This window comes from Neolamprologus multifasciatus, chromosome 13 (assembly GCF_963576455.1).
Source record: "Neolamprologus multifasciatus chromosome 13, fNeoMul1.2, whole genome shotgun sequence".
Classification (NCBI taxonomy): domain Eukaryota; kingdom Metazoa; phylum Chordata; class Actinopteri; order Cichliformes; family Cichlidae; genus Neolamprologus; species Neolamprologus multifasciatus.
This window is the reverse complement of record NC_140451.1, coordinates 10,188,772-10,211,018: the sequence shown is the minus strand read 5'-3', so window position 1 is coordinate 10,211,018 and position 22,247 is coordinate 10,188,772. Positions and strand designations below refer to the sequence as shown.

Sequence of the window (22,247 nt, the reverse complement as noted above, 5' to 3'; positions counted from 1 at the left end):
TGACTGATGCTTGGGTTCCCAAAGATTCTCAAAGTGTGAGCCTTTTTATTTTACATTTTTATGTCAATCGTTTACTCAAGGACAAGAAAATTACCAGGTAATTGAATTGTATGTATGTATACGTATATGTCCACTTGGCCAGCTACCAAATCAAGCCTGATTTTAATAAACACAAGTATGTGTATCCCCATTTCCAATGCAAACGTGTCCCGTGCCTAGTAGGCAGCTGTCTTAAGTCTGCCTTATTTCCTGCTAAAGACTTTTCCATGGTGAGATTAACAGTTATCACACAGTGTGAGGTCAGCTGCTCCCTCCCTGTTCCCTAAGGCTCACAGTGAATCATGACTGGGAACATTTCTGCCCTCTTTTTCCTGGATGGGTGTGGACAGTTAAAATGAGCCCTTCACTGATGAATGAGCTTAACCTCTAACATGAGTTTAACGATTATATTATATTTCTCTGGTGGTTATTCAAGCAGATAACCGCCTAATTTTGAAAGCATTTATCATTCAGATTTAAGCCCAGTACTGGTTTAGCTGTGGTATTGTGCCCGTATATGGTGGCTGGTTAAATAATAACACCTGGGAAATGTGTTGGTAACTTTTTTATAGCTTCTTAGTCCTTTTAAAGTGTAAATATAAGGTTAGTTAACAATTACAGTAATCATATGTAAACAGAATGACGGGGGGGGGGGGGGGGGGGGGGGGGGGGGTATGCTCAGTACCTGCACACACCGGTGATGACGGATGTCACGTGTCATTGTTTAGACCAGGAAACTGCCTACGTCTTGAACGGCTCACCGCTGCTTCAGCCCGGGGCTCTTTCTCACTCACTGATGTGTAGCCGCCTTCACTCTGTCCAGCATGACCGTGGGAAGGGATGCTACTCCGGTACAGAGCGAGTTTGAGTATCAATATGCGCAGAAGTGGAATAAACAAATCCGACACGCATCCAGCTGCTGCTCCCGCTAGCTCGCTAGGTAGCTAGCTCTAGTAGCACGCGAGCCAGTGGGAAACGAGCTAACCTAGGCTATCGACGGTTAATCGTCGAGACGTGAAGGACCAGGACCGGGCTGTCGGACCAGCTAGTTGTTTGTTTTTGTGTAACCTGAAGAGACAAAAATGGAGTTGTTTCAAGCCAAAGACGACTACATTCTTCAGAGCGGGGACCGTGCTCTGTGGTGCAGCCGAAAAGACGGGACGATGACCGTCAGACCTGGTACGTAGGTACTGGATGTGGATGTCGCTTTTCACTGCTGCAGCCGGCCATTTAACATTACATTACAGTGCCACTAACATTTGGACTTACCACTAAAGTCAAGACGAAGCGTCGTTTTTGCTGGCTTGGTTTAAGCTGACAGCATCACTGTGCTCATTGGGTTTTGTCCCAGTGTACCTCAAACACATCAGCAGCCTTAATCTCTCATGTCTGACGCTTATTCATCTCTGTAATAAATCTTTTGATGATTATTAGATCGAAGCTAATTTACTTGCCTCCGTTAAACACAAATGCTTGCTAAAAGGTATTTTTAATGGTTCAAGCATTGATCCCAAGCTTTGAAATGATCGCTTCTTTGCTTTCATTTCGACAGTGCCAACACCCCTAACAGACTTCAAACTTCTGACTTTGCTCTTTATGTTACACACTGGAAGGTGCATCTCACTTTTCAGCTTTTTTTTTTTTTTTTTTAAGACAAATCGGATATAAAACAAGACAACGACAAGGTGAAAAAACCGGAAAAGTGATTATTATTATAAAGACCAAAATTTAAAGCTAGCATATTGAGTGTTATTGCCATGTTCTGGCTGTTGAGTCACATAAGCGAGTACTGAAACACTGGCTCAGCTGTGACTAATGATTGGACATGCTTTGATGTTAAATGAATACCAAGGCCTGTGGTATTAACATTTTCCCAGCAGAAGGGAAAGAAAAAGTTTTATGAGAGTCAGCACAAGAGCTGTGCAGGTTGTCCCCTGTGGCAGTTGAAGTAGTATGGTTGTGCAGCCATCCAGAACAGGTTTTTAGTTGCACCACTGTTTCATTATTTAATTGGAAAAAGGGTTTCCGCTCCTCACTGCGTTTCCACTCCACTCTCTCGCACATAGTTAAGTATTTCACTGATTGTACTTTCTATGTGAAGCTGTTGTTGTTACTTTTAACTGTTTTGTTTTATTTTATTTTATTTTATTTTATTTTTTAATTTTGCCGTTTTCTAGACCTTTCTTGTGGGGGCCCTCCCAGCCGGTTCCCCCCACATTAAATTGTCTGGCTTGTGGAACAGGAAGAGTCATTGTTTAGGGCAGCTTACAGTTGATGTTCTCCACCCTTAGCCACGCCCTTCACATTTTTCCAATTTCCTCCACTATGATGTGTAATCTCTCACCAATGCAGAACATTGCGTTTTATTTACTGGGCTGACCTTATACTTGGCCTGGTGTTCGGAAATAAAAAATAAATAAATAGGCAAAGCTTGTCTTTTCATGCATCATATCACATTTTATTCAATAAAATGAAAGCAGGCAGACTTTCCTGCAAGTGTATAGCTGTCATTTTATATAGATATGCACGAACAGTTTGAGACAGAAAGTCTTCTGCCTGTGAGTTGTCACCACCTTTACACAGCGTTCACATCATCTAGGCTTGAGTGTTCTAAGTATTAATAAAAAAAACAAAAAACAAGTTCCTGCATGTAACAGAGCACCAGCCAACTATGACTGTCGTTTTGTCATGACTTTACTTTTGTTTGATTAACTCATATGCAAAACTGTGACCCCAAAAAAAACAGACAAACTGTGTCTGCAGAAAAATTTTACTTATGGCTTCTTATATGCTGCAGAGCATGTATTACAGCATTGTTGTCGTGTTTCATCTCTGTATTTTTCTTTCAGCCACAGACCTGCTGTTAGCTTGGAACCCAGTGTGTTTGGGTTTGGTGGAAGGTGTCATTGGAAAGATACAGCTTCACACAGGTACGTGGAGCACAGAAGACCTTTGAACACTTCGCAGAGCAGGCGCATTCTCGCCAGTGCTTTCCATCTGTGTGTGCTTGGACTTTTGAGCCGCCAAATCATCCGGTGCTCAGGATGTTTCTTATTCACCAGTAAAGGTGTGAAAAGAAATGTGTGAAAGAGCTTTGAAATCTGTGTAGTAATCAAGAGGAGTGAGTCAATACTGATGATTCAATTGATGACAAGCCCCGATTTGTATGATGCTGAGTGCTTTTGTTGTTTTTATACATTCTAGTATAAGCGATATTATTTAAGAGATTTCTTGTGTTGCCGTTAATGACCGATGTGCAGCTGCTTTCTTCACACATTTTCAGAATGTGAGGAATTTTCCACCCGTGATGCAACTCCCCCACCTTTTTTTTTTTTCCTCCCCTCCTCTTGACAGATCTTCCTCTCGGCCTTGTGTTAATCCGTCAGAAAGCGCTGGTCGGCCACTTACCGGGAAACCACAAAGTCTACAAGATCACCAAGATCGCCGTCATCCCCTTGTCTGACGAAGAGCCTCAGGAGCTCGAGCTGGAGGTGTGCACACATGCGCTGTTTATTCTGCTCTTTAACTTCTGTTTTAATCATGCTTTCAGTTCCCTGGGCAGTACTTCTAACAGTTAAAATCCTAAATTGGTATTAATGTATCCAAGAATACACTATATGAGTCAGTGTATGATTCAGCTCTGAGAATGGACTGAGGTGTAGAAGTTGTTTAGATAAGTTTTGTTTTTGCCCACACATATCTAGTTTAAAAAATATATACATGCAGACATAAAATAACCACAGCAGACCGCAAAGGATGTTGATTGCTGAGATTTGAGTTTTTCAGGGGAGCTTCGTGGATGGTGAGACAGAATATTTCCAAGTGAGTAATAATGGCGGTGGATTGTTAGCACAATGGCTTTTAAATCTTGTCCACTTGTCCCTTATAGCGCAGAATGAACACGTGTCTCCCTTTGTGCATAGAAATCCTGGTGTGTGCATCAGTGTAGATGTTGGCTTGTTTACAGCAGCCCTGTAGTAGTATTGCTACTATAGTTTACTCTAGTGTCCCATTTGGCTGTTTTTGTGGAGGTTATCTAATATCTGACATCTGATACCAAATTCACTTTTTTTTCCAACTCTGTCCTCGTCCCATTGAATGTGTTTGATGGTCTAAATATCACTATCATGTTTCGATTTGTAAAGCTGCAGAAATTTGATAGACCATCCTCTTTTCTTTTTTTTTCCAGCTTTGCAAGAAGCATCACTTTGGCATCGACAAACCAGAGAAGCTGGCCCAGTCTCCAGATGAGTCCAAGCTGATGAAAACTTTAAGTCAGATCAAATCTAATGTGGCTGTGCCCATCAAGAAAAAGGTATTGTTTTGTTTTACACACAAGCATGGATTATCATCTTTAAACTGATCCCCTACCTTTCCTCTCTTTCAAACTAGTGAAGGCTTTGAAGTTCTTCTAGGATTTCCTTCTTTTGTTGACTTACTTTTTCTTTCCACCTGCCCAATCCAGTATTCCCCTGCTTTCCAGGTCAAGGAAAACAAAGAGAAGGAACGCCTGGAGAGGCGGCTGCTGGATGAGCTGTACAAGATATTCATGGACTCAGACTCCTTCTACTACAGCATGACCTACGACCTGACAAACAGTGTCCAGCGTCAAGGAGACTCTGATAAGTCTGACATGCCTCTGTGGAAGCAGGTTTGGAGTTATTGAAGTTATTTTATTCTTCTTATGTAAACTACAAAAACTCCTTATTGTGACTGACTGTGTTTTTACTCTGTGTTAAAGGTGGATGACCGTTTCTTCTGGAATAAACACATGATCCAAGAACTTATTGACCTTCAGGTATTGAACACCCGCCCCACCCATCTACTGGGAAATACAGAGAGCGTCTGCTTAGTGCTGCTTTTCTATTTTCAGGCCAGAGTAATTAGAATTAAATGAAAACGCCGTTTTCTCCTGAAAACTGCTTACAGAGTCATTGTATTTTCTGTAAAATAGTCAGCTTAAAAGAGTGTAGTTGGTCATGCTGTTTAAATGTGGCATTTGTATGTACTGATAAATGCCAGGGCATTATCAAAAGCAGCATGAAAATACTCAAAGGCGGGATGCAAAGTACTTTCTTATCATTCTGGCCTCAAACTAAATTTTAATCTGTCCGGCTATTTTTCTTTTTTCTTTTTTTAATGTCTGTTGAACGTTCCAGGTCCCAGAGGTTGACTTCTGGGTGATACCAATCATCCAGGGCTTTGTGCAGGTGGAGGAACTGGTGGTAAACTACAATGAGACCTCTGATGAAGAGCGGAGCAGCCCTGACACCCCACCAAAGGAGATCACTTGTGTTGATGACATCCATCCTCGTTTCACTGTGGCCCTGATCTCCAGACGTAGTCGCCACCGCGCAGGTAGAGTTTGTCTTGGGGGAGTCATGCTCTGATTCAGTCCAGTTGCATGGGCTGCATCAAGGAATTAAGGCACATTCTGGTAGCTAGCTGATTTATTGTCTGCAAGTGAAGCATGATCCAGGATATAAATAGTCTGAATAGTCCACATGCATTATTCTCCCCCAAAGGGATGCGGTACAAACGCAGAGGAGTGGATACAGACGGCCATGTAGCTAACTATGTGGAGACGGAGCAGTTGATTCACGTGCACAGCCACACTCTGTCCTTTGTGCAGACTCGTGGCTCTGTGCCTGTCTTTTGGAGTCAGGCAGGGTATCGCTACAACCCCCGGCCCCGGATAGAAAAAGGTCAGTAGAGCTCTATCTTGTATTTAGACCTAAACTGATGGTTTCTGACACTCTTTGTGTAGAAATCTTTCCAGTAGCAATTTCTCATGAGGTAGCTTAAAAATTGTAGCCTAGCTTCTCTGTCCTTGCTCTGATTATTATTTTTTGTTTCTTGCATAAATTATAGATTGTAATCAGTAAATTATTTTAACTGTGACTACCTCCTTGTTTTGCATTGGAAACAACATAAATAACTCTTTCAACAGAATCAATAATAAAAAAAAGTTTTTAATGCATATTTTCACCTGATATTTCAGGAGAGAAGGAGACTATGACCTACTTTGCTGCTCACTTTGAAGAACAACTTAAACTGTACAAGAAGCAGGTGAGTGTTCCTCACCAGAGTGCATACTCGTATATCCGCTTAGGCTATTTATTAAATGCATTTTCTGTTATTTACTTTGGGTTGTGGTGTCTGCAGCTATACATAGTGCTTGCATAACCCGCTTCCTGTTGTAACTAAAACAGAACATCCTGCTAACGATCACTGACATTGCTTGTCAGTAGCTTGGATTATTTCAGATAGTGTTTACAGTAGTGTAGCAGTATTTTTATTTAAGCTTGTGATGAGCTCAGCTGTTGACATTTTTTTTAAAGACTTAAGCCTGTTTCCCAGTTTTTTTTTTTTCATGTGATAAAGTTAATGTTTATTTTTTCACTCTTCACTGAACCCAAAAATCTTAAAAATCCAGTGACAGCACTTTTTGGTGTCTTCTTTAGGTCATCGTTAACTTGGTGGATCAAAGTGGGCGGGAGAAGATAATTGGTGATGCGTATCTGAAACAAGTCCTCCTGTACAACAACTCTAACCTCACTTATGTTTCATTCGACTTTCACGAGCACTGGTGAGACAGACCTTTTTACACGAGCGTCTTTTACACGAATTTCACAATCTATATATGACCACAGTACATTCACTTCCCCTGTATGGTTCTTGTATCCTGTTTCTCAGCCGCGGCATGAAGTTTGAGAATGTGCAGATACTGACAGATGCCATTTCTGACATCATCACTGACATGAAGTGGGCCTGGTAAGTGTCATGCCACCTGAGCACTATAGCATGATAGGTTTGGTTTCAAAATGCGATTTCTGTGAATGTGTCTTGATTCTGGTTGTGTGTCCCTCTGCCAGGGTGGACCAAGCAGGAGTAATCTGCAAGCAGGAGGGCATCTTCAGAGTAAACTGTATGGACTGTCTTGACAGGACCAATGTGGTCCAAGCTGCTATTGCCCGGGTAGTGATGGAACAACAGGTGTGATTTTCTGGATTTTTTTTGTTTATGATAACTTATATTTTAGAAATCCTGATTATTAAAAAAAAAAAGTCATAACCATTATAAATATCAAGGATTGCATTTTATGTGTGCTTTTCTTCCTGCAGCTGAAGAAATTGGGTGTGATGCCTCCAGAGCAGCCTCTGCCTCTCAAGTGTTACAGGATTTATCAGGTCATGTGGGCAAACAACGGTGACACCATCAGCAGACAGTACGCTGGCACAGCAGCTCTCAAGGTATCTTAATCGTATGAGGTCTGGGATAATCCTACTTAGAAGTGCTACCCAAATCTGAGTACAGTGTAATGTTTTCCTACTGTAAACTTACTGAACAGAACCTTTTCAGAACCAAATGACGCACAGGGAAGCATCTAGTATTCTAAATGTTCTTTAGAAGACTTGACAGAGAGAAAAAAGTTTTAAAAACAGAAACAGTACTTCTCATATATTGTCATTGGGCAATAACTGTGAATGTGCAAATACACACTTGTTAGGTAAGCCATATTTAAACAAAAAGGGATGTCACAAATATGGACATAACCTTTTAGCACTGCACTCAAGTCGTCAAATAATTAAATAAAAAAAAAGCAGTGTGACGAGTTAAATGTAACACTTTTGTCCTGTTTTAGGGGGATTTCACCAGGACGGGAGAAAGGAAACTGGCCGGTGTCATGAAGGATGGGGTGAACTCAGCCAATCGCTACTATCTGAACCGTTTTAGGGATGCTTACAGACAAGCAGTGATTGGTATTTGAAAACAAAAAACTACTCATATTGGTTTCTACCTCTAGTGTCTTGAAATCAAACCTTAATTTGCATTTGTTAAAACTCCTTTTGCTTCTGTCTGCAGACCTGATGATGGGCCTGCCAGTGACGGAGGACCTTTACTCCATCTTCAGTAAAGAGAAGGAGCATGAAGAAAAAGAAAAGGAGAGCCAAAGAGGGGCCCAGGAGCAGGTCAGCCTCCTTCTGCAGACCTACATGCAGCTGCTATTACCAGACGATGAGAAGTTTCACGGAGGCTGGGCCCTCATAAACTGTGACATGAGGTGAGCGAAATGCTGTTCTGACTGTGGGTTGATGCTTAATGGCTTTATATAATCAGGATATAGCTGAACTATAGTTCCATCGAGGCTTTTCCGTGCTCTTTTAATCCCACTGTTCTCTTATCTCCCACCAGCCTCATTGATGCAACCAACAAAGATGAAGATGTGCTGCTGCTCCTGTCTGATAAAGCATACTATATTGCCTTGTAAGTTGAACCTTAAATTTGCGAAAGAAAAAACCCCAAACTCTTATATTTGACTTATATGTACATTTATTTCCTTGTAGCTATGATGAAGAAGCAGATAAAGTCAACCAGTACCAACGCCTCATTTTAGAGGGTTTGGAAAAGATCGAAATTGGTAAGAAGTTAAACTCCAAGGAGAAGTGAGAGCTCTTGTAGACTCAGTGAGTCATTCAACACTTCCCGAAAGTGTGCTTAACAGTTTCTTCCGTAACCTTTTAGAAATATCTGCGCTCATTATGATTCATGAAACGGAAGCAAATCCCTACAAACGGATATTAGAAGTTGCACTTTGCTTTGCAGGTCCTGAGCCTACTCTGTTCGGGAAGCCAAAGTTCTGCTGTATGCGGCTGCACTTCAAGAACGAGGAAACTAGCGGGTACTTTCACACGCTGCGAGCTGCAACGCGAAATCCCGAGGATGATGGGAAAGGTAGTGTGTGACTATTTGAATTCTTTAAATAAAATGAGAAAAAGTTAGTTTTACACTTTAAACTATGCAGATATTGCTTAAGACTTAACACTGTGACATTTCACAGATACATTGCAGTGCATAGCTGAGATGCTTCGCATAACTAAGCAGGCTACAGGGAATGACCTGCTTGTGGTTGAAAAGAAGCTGGAGAGGTAAGTACAAATGATGCTGATTATCATTCGTCTCGGTCTCTCTTTGATGTGATTTTAGTGTAACGAAGTTAAACATTCAGACTGCATTGCTAACTTTTAGACAGAGCTGTGACTTAAGTTGCGTGTGTTTTCCAGGCGGCAGAGTAAACCTCACGAGGATATCATGGGGATCCAGAACAAACCTGCTGACCAAGTTCAAGGGAGCTCTGGCCTTGCACAAGGCAAAAGTTTTATCCTCAATAAATTCTCCACTCTAAATCAGAAAGTGAAACAGACCAAGACAAATGTGAACATCGGCCCCTTCAAGCCCCTCGGTAAGCTGGGCAGCTTCTCTAAGCCTGATGTAAAAGTCAATTTTCTAAAGCCAACTATGCATGTCAACCTGTGGAAGTCGGACAGCAGCTTGGAGACATCAGATAACGTCGCTGGCACGGGAGCCCTAAAAGACATTGGTAATGAAAACTATGGACACTCTTCAGATTCAGATTCTTATAATTCAGACCTGGAGCACCCGTGCTCTGGGTCCTTAGAAAATGTGGACTATGTGCTGCCCAGCTGCGGCATCGTAGCATCAAATCCCAGACTGGGCAGCCGCTCCCAGTCCATCGGTAGCGCAGAGCTAAATATACCCTCTGTTATCCGGGTCACGGGCTGTGACGGGAAGCAAGAAAGCTCAACTCACATTAGTGATGACAAGTCTCCCGGAGCTGCCTCAGTTGCTGAAGAAGCCATTCTCATTGACTTTGGTACTCCCATCGATGCCTACTGCCACCAGTTCGTCCAGGATGCACAGACCAAACCTGTTGAGGTGTTCGGAGAGCTGCCACAAGCTGCCATACCTCCACTCCACAACCCTGCAGTGCCTGTGCATAAAACGAACCCAGCAGACTCAAACAAGCAGCCAAGCTCAGAGCAGATAGAGCAGGAGGAGCCTCAGCTCCCCAGGCCATCCCAGCTAGACGTCCAATCCTCTACCTCCAGTTCCAGCCTCCTCACTATCCAGAAGCCTAGCTCTGCAGTCTCAGGAGGCTCTCAGAAAAGCGCTTGCTCACAGGTGGAGGGCAGTCTCGGCCCTTCGCCTGCCGACAGCAACGGCAGCCGAGTGGTGTCCCCCTTTGCCAAGATCAAGAGTTCCATGGTCCAGGTGGCCAGCATGACCCAGGCGGGATTCACTCAGGGCATCAATTTTGCAGTTGCAAAGGTACAGAAAAGCCCCGAGCCAGAAGCTGTCAACGAGGTCCAAGAGAACGAGTTGAAGGCAATGTTTACACAGTGCCAGACCAGGATCATTCAGATCTAGTGCTTTCCTTGTAGCAGCACTTTGGAGTCGCTTGTCATGTATAAACTTCCCGTAACGTAGCAGTAGCAAAAGCTTGCACATGGTGTCACTACTCGGCCAAGAAATGTGCTCTTAAGTTAAACTTGCCCATGTTAATAATGACTCTTGTACAGAATTGATAAAGATACCCCATCATAGTAGTTACTATGTTTACGTGCACATATGTATGGGTTACTCTACTTTCGAGGGCACTGAATCGTAGATCTTTTGCCATGCAACCTTGCACACTGACTCTCCTCTCTTTTATGGTTTATTAACTAGTTCTCAGATGAATGCTGAATAAATGTCTCAGCATAGTAGTGCACAGTACCTAGGATGAATAAAAAATATGGCATATTGATAGAAATTTGAGTACTTGGAGGGTGTAATAATTTTCAAAGTCTTAGTGCTCCATCCAACTTAAGTCACTCCAGAAATAGTTCTACTATATGATTAGCTCAAGAGACAAACAACCAAGAACAAAGAAAATATTTAGGCTTTTAAACTCATATACTTTGAGAGTGGTATGCAGAGTATTTCCGTGTGTAAACATGTTATTGTCCTTAGTCCGAAGTTATTTAATTACCCACAATGCTCGAGTGTGAGGTTAATGGTAACAACCGATTTATGACGACGCAGGTAAGCAGTTAGCTGCATGTCGAAAGACCAACTCTGATTTTATCATGTACTGTAGGATAAACTCATCCTGGTTACTCAATGGCGTTTGTTATCTAGTAATGCCCTTCAGTTTGTAACAGTCGTCGTAGAAACCAACCAAATATCTTTTGTGATTCCCAAAGGACTATTCTGTGTTGAAAAGTACCCTTTGTATAGCTGTCAGATACTAGCCAGACGACATAATCTATGTAGTAATCCTATGTAATATCAATGTTGTCGAGTGTAACTTAGAAGATATACCGCTGTAGAAATAACGACTATTTAAGAACTTAGAGTATCCTGGTTGTTGATATGAGTATTGTCTGTCTCTGAGTAGAGCTGTCTTTTAGGCTTTTTGTATTGATGCTAAGGTGAAGTTTAAAGCGGTTGAGCATTATATTTTGAAAAGAACGCCCAGTACTGTCATTGTTAACCATGAATAACCAGAAAACGTCTGGTTGGAGCTGTTTTTGATAGATTTATGTATTGAAATAACTATTCTGGTAATGGTTATAATAATTACCTACATGATGAGGGTTTATTTGAGCTAAATCCTTAGCTTGCGTTATACATTGAAAACTGCATGTTTGACAAAGACAGGCGAGTTGCATATAGTAGGTATATATGCAACTGCACCCACGCAGTTACGAGAAACACTGACGCTTTATGCACTCCCCAAACTTAAAGCATATTTGCCTTAACAGGGAACTAAAGTGGGATTATGTATATCAGGTATTTATGGCAAAATCTACCTTTTTAGTCTTACATGTTACATTTTGTGTACTGTATAAAAGATATTCAGGGTTGGAGCATGTCATCGGAGCTTTTTATGTTGGGATATCTCACTGTGATAACGGCACGTTGATTCTCTGTGGGAATGGGCAGGTTTTAGAATTATTATTATTTTGGTTGTTTGTGGTTTACAGTGAATCTGTAAATCGGAGCATCCTGTTGCTGCTGGTGTTTAGGAGCGCTTGCCTTTGAGACTCCAGTTATTTATAATATGGAAGTGTAAACTTTGTTACAGTGTACATGTTTGGTTTTTTTTTAAAGTTAATTTGTTGTTAAAAAAAAAACAAATCTACCACAGGATCTTGTTATAAACACCAGAAGAAATTATAATAAATCACAGCTGCCCTGTCCTGCTGGTGTCTGTGATATGAATCTGGCTTGCTCTGAGCTGAGATATCCCAAGATAAACTGTCACATATTTTGTGTTACCTTTGCCTGTTTTTTTTTTGTTTTGTTTTGTTTTTTTTCTCCTTTCTGCATTCGGCTTGCTCACCAGCAGATAAGATGCGGGACACTTGTATATTTTGTCTGATTATAAATGAGACTCGGCTGCTTTTCTAGGTGCTGCTGATGGTGTGTTTATGTGTGTGTGGTGCTGCCAAAGCTTCAAGGTAATAGCTGTGAGGTTTTAACAGAGGGTAAGCGGTGTTTTTAAACTTCATTCTGGATTGCAAACACTGGGGCAGCTCTCAAGCCTAGAAGGAAACTTAATCCTCCACATTCCTGAAAGAGTCCACAGTGCTAGAGTGTCGGTGTCTTGCTTTTTATATGCAAATGTCGCCAGTTCTAGTCAATCCTGTATTTGCTGGGTAAAACTTTGGTCTTTCCTTCCGTTTTTTTCACACCAAGTGCTTTTGCGGTCACCTCTTGATTTATCGTCTGGTGGTTGCCCACTCCCATTGTGGCTGGAGCTCTCCAAGCATTTGATTTGCACTGTTTAAGCACATTTTTCCTGCATTAACATGGTTTCATCTGGATGTCTGTGTTCATATCCTTACCAACTGGCTGTCAGCGTTTTCCACAGTGTACTGAGATTGTATTGTATATTAAAAGTATCCTATTTATTCTTACCTTCTTTGGGTGTGTTACTTGATAACACGGTGCACTGTACACTTCTTTTTGTTTAGGCAGATATTTCATTGGAATAAAAAGTGACTAAAAGATTGCTGCATGTTTACTGTCAAATGTATTAACAGCACAGTCTATACTAACCCAGGAAGAAAAATGCACCAGGACAAACAGTGATCCAGATGTTGTTCCTTTATTTACATTTTCTTTTTTTTTAAGATAGAATTTTTTTTTTTTTTTCCTGTAAACAGACCTTTCTGTCTAGTAGAGCTTAACCTCTGGTGTAAACCCCACAAGAGACTTTGAATTTAAGGCAGAACTTCAGTGTGATGATAAACTGCGATGTTAGTGCACATACAACAGCATCTAAATCTTATATGTAGCTCAGCACTGTAAAAAAAAAAGTGAATACCTGAACTATGTGGCAAATGAAAACATCTTTATTACAAAATGTTTAGATATCAAATAGGGGGGGAAAAAGCAAACAAAAGTCATGTCATTTGCCTCTGATCACGGCTCGTTGCCGTTGACACACTTGTGCTGCTCCATCCGGCTCCTCCGCAGCGCCTCGATGTGTTTGGCTCGGAGCCAGCTGTCTCTGGACAGCGAGGTCTGACCTTGGCTCAGAGACAACAACCTACGGACAGATTCGCAGAGAGCCACATCTCGGTTTTAATAAGCTGCCAGTCTGAGACGATCTATGAGATGTACGAGCGAGTTAAAAAAAAAAAAAAAAAATTGGCTGCGCTGAGGCGTGAAGCTATCATCAGCCTGTTTATGGTGCTTTCAGTTTTGATTATAGCTTATTGCTTAACACTCTAAAGCGCCTTAGGGGCTGTTATTATTCTCATGAATGAAAATTAATTAAATGCTACATAAAGGCAGTTATATAAATCACAACCCACCTCGCCACAACGAGCATCCTGTGCAGGTCCTCGGCAGATATACTCTGGGGGTCATCCTTCCTCATGTCTACAAAGTCATCTTCAACTGACTGAGAGCAGGAGGAAAAGGAGACACTTAATTCTTGTATGCAAACTTATAAAAAGGGCTGCTCAAACAGACTGGCCACATGAAGAAACAGCTACCATACTAGCTGAAACTCAACTCACTGTATAAGAGCTTGTCTCACCTTTGTCACTTCATCTGAGATGCTGTAGTCAAGCAGCCGAGCCACACTCAGGTAGATTCTGAACTTGTTGAGCTGTGATGAGGCCTGAGAAAGCATGTGCATGGTGCTGAAATACTCCTCCAGGTGGGATGGAGCGACCTGAGTCTGCAGGTGTATCTGACAGTCAGACTGTGGAGATAAAGAATAATATTGATTGTGTGCCACAGAGGAAGTATTTTTTACTAGGTGTTGCTATGCAAAAGTTTCCCCTGTGTGCTGCATGCCCGCCTACTTTGGCATATTACCAAAACTTCAGAGCACGGCAGACAGGATCAAAGCCTTGGTGACGGTTAAGCATCTGATGGAGCCGAGCCTCCAGCTTCTAATCAGCCAATAGCTGCTCGATGTAAACAGTAAACACAACCATGTAACCATTGTGACTTTAATGAACCGTGGGAGTTGTTTACATGATGCTGCCCTTCACCGCTCGCCTAATAGCAGGCCGAGCCTGACGCCTCTCCCGGGATTGTTCCCGTGGCACACAGCTGCCACCATGGCAACCCATTAGACCAGCACACAGAAATAGCACACAGCACATTCCTCAGGCTGTTCGCAACACAGCGAGACTCTGGTTAAAGCCGCCGGCTTGAAGGGCTGGCTGCGGCCGACCGATGTCAGCTGAGACGACAGCGTGACGCCGGCTGGAAACAACCACCAGCGTGTGACACGGCTCTGCCTCGTGAGACACCGGAGGAAACCGAACCCCTCCCCTAGCCGTAGCTGGGGGTGGGGAGCGAGGCGAGGGTGCTGGGAGGGATCCGCGATGGGTGGGAGTGAGCTTTCACTGCGTTCTTACCGGCAGCAGCGAGCGGCCCTCTGATGCGACGAGCACGTTAATATTGCAGGGGAATTCCATCTGATGGTAGTTAAAGTCATAATCAACCTTCTGCCACGAGATCAGGTTCCCCAAGGCCGTGACGTTACGCACACCTGCAGCCACAAACACAACAGAGTAACAGATCCAACCCAGTTCAGTCACAAGGACAGGAAAAATGGCGGCGTTTGAGTCCTCGCTGTCGACCTCTTGTGGTTTTCTCGGAGACCCACCTGTTGTGTCCAGCTGTCCCTGCTCCAGCTGCGTTTCATCTAGGTAGAGGGAAGTGTTTTTCGCCAGCTGCAGGGCGCCGCTCACCAGCCGGTTTGCCACATAGTCCTTCTTAGGCACCAACCGTATCTGGTTCATGTTCTGGAGGCTCATGCCCAGGTAGTGTGACTGCAGGGGAAACAATGTTGAGTGTGTCTCAGTTCATCCAGATATAAACCAAGCAGTACCTGCGACCGATTGCGCTGATAACTCACAGAAGGCACGAGCTGCTGGATGAGCTGATAAAGGCGCTCAGTGTATGAGGCAACAGTAGGAAAGCCACTCATGTTCAAGGTAAACTTGCCCAGCGGGAGGACGTCCCGTCTCACGTACCTACAAGAAAAATTAAAGTGTGCTGGCGTTAGTTTGAAACCATCAAATAAAAAAATAACCAAAATGATAATAATCAGGAAGCTCACATACTGAACTTTACGTACACGTTAGAAATGAGATGCAGAATGAGGTACTCGGCTGCAAGAGCATCACCCAGGAGGACATGAGTCAAGTATGCCAGAAGCTCTTCTCTGACAGAGGGCATCTCGCTCAGGGTCGAAGCTAAAACTGAGGAAGAAAGGACGAAGAATCAACTCAGCTCCAGTCTGAACCAGCCGCTGCATTGTTCCTCTTATTAGAAAGCTTTTCAAGGCAAATGAACTTCAGTTTAATGGGATTGTTTTCCTGCTTTATTTGAATACTTCTCACACTTCATTAAACATTCCTACAACACTGATGGAACAAGTCGCCCTGCTTAAGCGATATTATTTATTAATGAGATCTGACAGTACATCTGTCCTGTTATGTTACTGAAGCGACTTCCTTGATATCCATGCACACTTTAGTAAACACCTCAGACTGTTTTTAAATGGTGTGTTATAAATCAAGACAGTGTGAAAACTCAGCTGTCGGAAGTAAAGTACACAGTAATCCTGTCAGAGATGTCCATAAGCAACCAAATGAATGAGTTACTGCTGTGCATCACATGCTTAAATGTGCAGAAATCTCTCATATGGGAACACTCATGGGTAAATGTTTGATGCTACAGAAACTAAACTTCAGCTCTTGTTAATGTTTGACTAAAACCTAATGGAATCATTACTTTTGACTCTTGCTAACCTGACCTGGACTGTGTTCATGGACATAAAAACTGTAGAGTGAACTAAGAAGGAAAACTGAGCAGCAATGAGAAGGACTCTGTGAATCTGTTGAGGTCTGTTTCGGGCTTTGACAACTAGAGTCGAAGGAGCGGTGCGTTTTCAGCTCTCTGTGCCTTTTAATGGGCTAGCGCTAAACTTTAACCAATATGGAAAAGTCAGAAATATTATAATTCTGATCACGTATCAGTACATTTCCATATTTTTATATCTATAAAAAGAAAGCTGACACTTGTGAGACTTTATCAAAGGTGTGAGCATCACAGCAGATGCATTTGTGTCAAAGTAGCTGAGGATAAAACACAGAAAAACATGAAGGCGATTTTCCTTGCCTGGGATTTTATAACAGGTAACCTTAAAAATATTCTGCAGTAGTTAAAAAACGAAAGAAAGTCAACTTATGAACATTACCTGATACTGCTGAAGTGAAGCAAAGTTACAGCGGTTTTATTAGAAACACGGCTAAGCGTTTTGCAATTTTGCATAATTTTAAAACGTTTAAATTTGTTCAGTAGCCTATTGAACGGCAGAAATGAGGCTTTCTTTTCGGAAGTAAGTAAAAGGAAAAAAAACAGCGGCCAACAGCGCTGTAAACAACGATAGACTTGTGTGCAAGCGAATAATGAAGAAAACTAAAAAGATTTTTAGACGGGAAACTGTTATTGAAGTACAGAGAGAGAGAGAGAGAGAGAGAGCTGTGCATGAAGTGTGATTTTATCATGGTAGAAGCAAAACAGCAAAACTAAGAGTGAATTCATGATGGTGTTTATGTGAAGCATAGTTTGGATCTTCTTTTGCTGCTGGTTCACTCAATATTGTTTGGAGAGAGATAAAACCTACAGCTTCAGAATCGAGTGCAAAAAGGACGTAAACACAAAGCGCAGACCTGGCGAAACATCAGAATCAGTGAGCTGTCGGCTTTCAGTCACGACCGTGTCCGTGCCGTCGGGTGAGAAAGGCAACATCTCACTGATTCTGATTCGTCGGCGGGTCCGCGCTTTGTGTTTACGTCTTTGTGCAGAATCCGTGTACCTGCTCTCATTTACTGTTTTAGCTGTTTGGTGGTTGTTGAAATTTTGTGAAGTTTAACCTGAGATTCTGGCGTTTCGGGCAAAATATATTTATATTTTAAAATCGATTCAGGATTTTAATGAATCAAGTTTACGTAATCCAAGCTAGAATCGATTTTAATCGATAAATCGATAATCAGAACCCACCCCTAATCCACTCCTCACACCAATTTAGAATCGCCAGTTAACCTAAGGAGCCCGTCTTTGGACTGTGAGAGAAAGCAGGAGCACCGGAAAGAACCCACTGAGCTACACGGAGAATATCCTGAGTGTTAGATTTGACCCCAGGCTCTTTTTGCTGTGCGGCAACAGTGCTAAAAGTGCACAGAACTGAAGGATTTTCATGCTTCCTTCAGCACCGAGGACAGCTGAAGGAGGCTCTGTATCACTAAGGTATTGCACAGTCACCGCAAATAATATTTATGTAGTCAAAACAGTTTAAATGTGTCGCCCACATTGATTCATCATTAATAACTGATTTGTCTGCAGTGCTGGAAGCATCGGGTTGTTTACTTAATGTTTTTTTGAATAAAGTTTGACTTCATCCCTCCGGAGGAATGAAGTCAAACTTGCCAAAAGTGTCTCTTCTTCAAGTTGTCAAGTGAAATCTAGACAACCCCAGTACTCAGGCTTATTTAGCAGAATGCTATGTAAATGAGATTACATTCAGCTATCTCATTTACATCTGCTGCGATACTTATTTTTGTAGCAGGATTATGAAATATTTTCCTGGATGCTTACTGGCTTATGACTGGCGTGTAACATACACGAGGAAAAAGAATGAAGAAACTTGGAGGCCTGCTACTCTACTGTTTGTCCTTACAAGCACTGTTGTCCTCCGAGGTGGCGGCAGAAGGCAGCAGGGGGTTGTTGTGCTGCAGCTGCTTGGCGTAGAGCATGTGGAGGCGTGGAACGAGCGAGGCTGGCGGGCAGTGCACCCTCTGCTCCTCTGCCGTCTCCATGGACTCCGTGGGATCCAGCAGGTTTGAAGAGGCGTCTCTGTACGGAAACGTCAACAATGAGAAACAAACAGAGCACATCGGGGCAGGGACGAAAAATCAAAGTACGTGTCTTACTTCTCGTCGGCTAAGGCGCTGAGAGCGGGACTGACGGAGAGGATCCCGTAGACCTCAAGCATGTCGTTCAGTTTGAAGCTGTCCCAGTCCTCGTAGACCTGCCAATGATACGCACATTATAGCATGTGTCCTAAAACTCTCCTCATGATAGCTGTATCGTCTCTAAAATCACCTCTTTGTTCAAAACGGTTCAGTACTGGAAGAGGAATAAACTGACACAGCGCACCTTGACTAGGCAGGAAGGGCCTTTCTCTCCCGGCAGGGGGAAGTTGAGGTCGAGGTGGGAGGCGGATGTCGTCTGGCTGGAGGGAGCTTCTGTCTCCTGCCGCTTACAATCGCCGTTGCCGTGATGTTCTGTGGGACTCTGAGGACCTGCAGCGAGGAAAAATAAAACCGTTGTCAAAAGTGCTTTTTAAACAGGATTTTCAACATAGCATTTCTAAACATGCTATTTTCTTTTATAAAGCACAAGTTATTTCTATTTGCACAATAATGCAAGGAAAAAAGGAGTCTAGACGATGCTCACAAGGCAAGGACGGATCCAGAAAGTTATTAAAGCGTTTCAAAAATGACAGTAATGACACAATAAAATGATATAATGTAACTGATCAAGAGCAGCTATAAGTTAGACCTTATGCTAACACTCTTATTCTGACCAACAGTAAATTTGACTTTATCAAGCGGATGCCGATTCTGAACACTCGTACCAGCGTGCGCTTCCCTCTGCTTCTGTGGCTGCGTGTCCATGTCGTCGTCTTCCTCGTAGCTTCGTTTCTGTCTGCTTGGCACGTACGAGGTGGAAGGCACCACTCTTGCTTGGCTGCTGTTGGCATATCTGTGCAACAGAGTTAAGGACAACTCGGAGCAGCAGATCACAAGATATAAATGCACATTTCACGAATGCCAGCTGCATAAAGAGCGATTCTATGTGGTCTTTTGCACGCTGAGGATATCTCTTTGACCCAGGGGTTTTCTCCGGGGATTGGCACACAGTAGAAAGTCTGTCGCTCTGCAGTTACTGTGTTTTTAGAGTTAAAATCCACCTGCAGATGAAACACTCGTTAACAAACAAGTTGGAGCTAAAATGAGCCATCTATAGCGACTCATAGCGAATGAGTCTTTGAAGAGACTCACCCCGCATTCTGTCACGTCTTTATACTTCCCACATCGCAACGTCTGTGAAAGAATAGACAGAAAAAGAAGATGAAAGATGAAAACAGCTATCAAAGATTATCAAAGGGCTGCACTCATACCAATAACAGCAGGCGAGAGGATAAAGAAGTGCGTACTTTAGCCTGTGTGGCCGGATCGACAGTCTCGTAGACTCCCATGTAGAACTCTGGATCAAACATGTCTTGGATGAAACAGCGAAATTTCACGAGGCTGTTGGGCTTCAGGTAATGCATGGGGATGTCGTTGAGAGATGGGACCTGCATCAAAGTGTGCAGAAACAGATTAGGAGCCTGACATTCGTGCACATGTCTTTGTTTAAAGTGTAATTTGTATTACCAAGGTGTGAGCGTCCTTCTCTTTCAGTCGATCTTTGAAGAACTCCACGGCTCTCGCCTCCCAGCCAGAGCTTGGATTACTCTGGGAAGCAGCTGAAATATCAAGAAGGCATCATTTTATTGGCAAATCAAAACTCAAAGTTGGATAAATGGTTGTTGTAGAGCAAAATTAGCTTAAATGGGCTGCATTAGATAAAAGTGTTCCCTTTCAAGCCTCACTCAGTGTCTCACTATGGAAAGCGCCCTCTGGTGTGAGCAATCATGGAAGCTCCAATACCACCACAGACCAGTCCCCCAACCTGTCCCCACACCAGGCATTTTCAAAGTACATCCTCACAAAGATCAAAGGTGCTCCTCCCACTTGTTTAACCTTTTGCGTTCAAAACTGTCTTAATTTTTTATGTCACTGATTCAAAGTGCTGGAAAGATTCCTTGAAGATCCTGGTCAATATTGACGTGACAGCATCACACCGTTTACTTAGTCCCTATGGACCCCAAAGCGCTTTACACTACATTCAGTCATCCACCCATTCACACACTGGTGATGGCAAGCTACACTGTAGCCACAGCTGCCCTGGGGCGCACTGACAGAGGCGAGGCTGCCGGACACTGGCGCCACCGGGCCCTCTGACCACCACCAGTAGGCAACGGGTGAAGTGTCTTGCCCAAGGACACAACAAGACTGTCCAAGCCGGGGCTTGAACCGGCAACCTTCCGATTACAAGACAAACTGCCAACTCTTGAGCCACGGTCGCCCCCATACTGTGGACATAAAGGGAATAGACATGGTCAGAAACAACCCTCAGTTTGGTTGTGGTTTTTAAATGATGCTCAGCTGGTACTAAGGGGCCTAAAGTGTGACAATAATATATCCCTCACACATCATTACACCACCAGCAACCGGAATTGGCGATGCAAGGCAGAACGCAGACATGCTTTCATGTTGTTTATGCCAAATGTTGATCCTACCATCCAAATTCTGCAGCAGACATCAAGTGTTCTGCTGCTGTAGCACATCTGCTGCTGCTGTAGCACATCTGCCTCACGTTTTGACATGTTGTACATTTACAGATGCTCGTCTGCATATTGTGGTTCTAACAAGTAGTCATTCGAGTTACTTTCTTGCGTTCTTATCAGCTCAAAGCAGACAAACCATTCTCCTCTGATCTCTAACATCATCAAGGCATTTCCACCAGACAACTGGTCCTCACTGGATATTTTCTCTTCTTCTGACCAATTTTCTGTAAGCCCTAGAGATGGTTATGTGGGAAAATTCCAGTAGATCAGCAGTTTTTGAAATACTCAAAGCAGCTTGTCTGGCACCAACAACTATACCACATTCAAAGTCAATTAAAAACACATTTCATCCAATTCTCATGCTCGGTCGTCTTGCCCATGTCTGCGTGGTTAAATGCACTGAGTTGTTGCCATGGAACTGCATATATTAGAGAGATTAAATATATGTCTTACTGAAGAGTTCAACAGATGTACCTAATGAAGTGACTAGTAAGTGTATAAATGTAATATGTTGAGCAAAGAAGTGAGACAGGGTAAAGAAAACCTGTTATAATGTGGGGGTTTGGAAGGAAAAATAGATAAAAGAGTTACTGGAAATACATGATACAACATGTCTAAAAGATATAAGCAACTTTTGTTAATCTTAAATATAACCGCCCCCACCAGTGACACGTAAATGTTAGTCCTTTAAGATTTTAAGGAATATGTGGATTTTTCCGCTTATTCTTTAAAATCCGTCTCCGTCTTGATGTGTGGCACTGGCGTGTGTACAGTTACTACACGAAAAAGTGTAAGACAAGTGTAAGTCATTTGCTTTTTGGAAGATAAAGAAAAAAGAAACCACACACAGCCATCAGCAATGTGCAAAGTTGGCATGGTACGTAGTCAGAGTAGCTAACTAGCTAGGTTCACGCGTTAGCCCTACTGAGTGAAGTTCCGGTGTCTTACCAAACATCCCCTCAACAACACCAACGGGGTCGTTAATCCAGTCATGTGTGGAAGGCATGGCTTAGATGGTTATAAAGGTCCGGAGATTAGAAAATATATCAAAGTAAAATCACAGTGAAAACACCAGTTTGTTGACTTTCCCCATACACGGGATCGCTGAAGTGAAGGGCGGGAAATTTGCGTCACCAGACGGAGAGCGTAGTGGGTTTGTTTTGGGTACGGGGACCAACCGGAGCACGGAGGTGCGTCATAACTCTTCTTCAGGATAGGCTGGGTGTTTTTCGTTTGACTTTAAATTCCTGCTCTAGTGAAGAAAAGTAAAGAAATAGTCTTTAATATAGAGCTACTTCTATTTTTTTTAAAGATACAGTTTGTTGCTTTTTATTTAAAAGATTCAATATTACAGTGTAAGTAATCA

At 42.8% G+C, this 22,247-nt stretch overlaps 2 protein-coding genes across 6 annotated transcripts; one reads left to right on the top strand and one right to left on the bottom strand.

Moving 5' to 3' along the window:
• The first annotated feature begins 1,090 nt into the window (after positions 1 to 1,090).
• On the top strand, positions 1,091 to 13,276 carry inpp5f (inositol polyphosphate-5-phosphatase F). 4 transcript variants are annotated; one of them, XM_085182232.1, is made up of 21 exons: positions 1,091 to 1,218; positions 2,889 to 2,969; positions 3,394 to 3,530; positions 3,826 to 3,861; positions 4,229 to 4,354; positions 4,523 to 4,690; positions 4,781 to 4,837; positions 5,199 to 5,397; positions 5,565 to 5,744; positions 6,041 to 6,108; positions 6,504 to 6,628; positions 6,736 to 6,813; positions 6,915 to 7,035; positions 7,164 to 7,292; positions 7,685 to 7,802; positions 7,906 to 8,104; positions 8,236 to 8,307; positions 8,388 to 8,461; positions 8,647 to 8,775; positions 8,882 to 8,969; positions 9,105 to 13,276. In XM_085182232.1, the coding sequence occupies exons 1-21, from the start codon at positions 1,122 to 1,124 to the stop codon at positions 10,267 to 10,269; spliced, it is 3,447 nt and encodes a 1,148-aa protein (XP_085038358.1). In that variant the 5' UTR covers positions 1,091 to 1,121; the 3' UTR covers positions 10,270 to 13,276. The 4 variants fall into 4 exon arrangements, with proteins under 4 accessions (XP_085038358.1, XP_085038357.1, XP_085038360.1 ...); XM_085182231.1 differs by having other exon boundaries at positions 4,505 to 4,690; XM_085182234.1 differs by lacking the exon at positions 3,826 to 3,861.
• On the bottom strand, positions 12,167 to 22,038 carry mcmbp (minichromosome maintenance complex binding protein). 2 transcript variants are annotated; one of them, XM_085182243.1, is made up of 16 exons: positions 21,954 to 22,038; positions 19,866 to 19,957; positions 19,646 to 19,786; positions 19,491 to 19,532; positions 19,310 to 19,399; positions 19,064 to 19,193; positions 18,583 to 18,728; positions 18,357 to 18,454; positions 18,104 to 18,279; positions 15,497 to 15,620; positions 15,275 to 15,392; positions 15,023 to 15,188; positions 14,772 to 14,905; positions 13,937 to 14,104; positions 13,710 to 13,798; positions 12,167 to 13,441 (listed from the first exon to the last, which is right to left on the bottom strand). In XM_085182243.1, the coding sequence occupies exons 3-16, from the start codon at positions 19,760 to 19,762 to the stop codon at positions 13,315 to 13,317; spliced, it is 1,725 nt and encodes a 574-aa protein (XP_085038369.1). In that variant the 5' UTR covers positions 19,763 to 19,786; positions 19,866 to 19,957; positions 21,954 to 22,038; the 3' UTR covers positions 12,167 to 13,314. The 2 variants fall into 2 exon arrangements, with proteins under 2 accessions (XP_085038369.1, XP_085038368.1); XM_085182242.1 differs by having other exon boundaries at positions 21,830 to 22,034.
• Positions 22,039 to 22,247: the final 209 nt, after the last annotated feature.

What these genes read in the sequence shown, in the direction of transcription:
- inpp5f (XM_085182231.1), top strand. Translation starts at nt 1,122, where the DNA reads ATGGAGTTGTTTCAAGCCAAAGACGACTACATTCTTCAGAGCGGGGAC. An exon ending in AAAGATACAGCTTCACACAG is followed by an intron (nt 2,970 to 3,393) that starts GTACGTGGAGCA and finishes TCCTCTTGACAG; the next exon opens with ATCTTCCTCTCGGCCTTGTG. An exon ending in CTGGCACAGCAGCTCTCAAG is followed by an intron (nt 7,293 to 7,684) that starts GTATCTTAATCG and finishes GTCCTGTTTTAG; the next exon opens with GGGGATTTCACCAGGACGGG.
- mcmbp (XM_085182242.1), bottom strand. Translation starts at nt 21,887, where the DNA reads ATGCCTTCCACACATGACTGGATTAACGACCCCGTTGGTGTTGTTGAG. An exon ending in GGGACAGCTGGACACAACAG is followed by an intron (nt 14,906 to 15,022) that starts GTGGGTCTCCGA and finishes TTGTGGCTGCAG; the next exon opens with GTGTGCGTAACGTCACGGCC. An exon ending in AGGATGCTCGTTGTGGCGAG is followed by an intron (nt 13,442 to 13,709) that starts GTGGGTTGTGAT and finishes ATCTGTCCGTAG; the next exon opens with GTTGTTGTCTCTGAGCCAAG.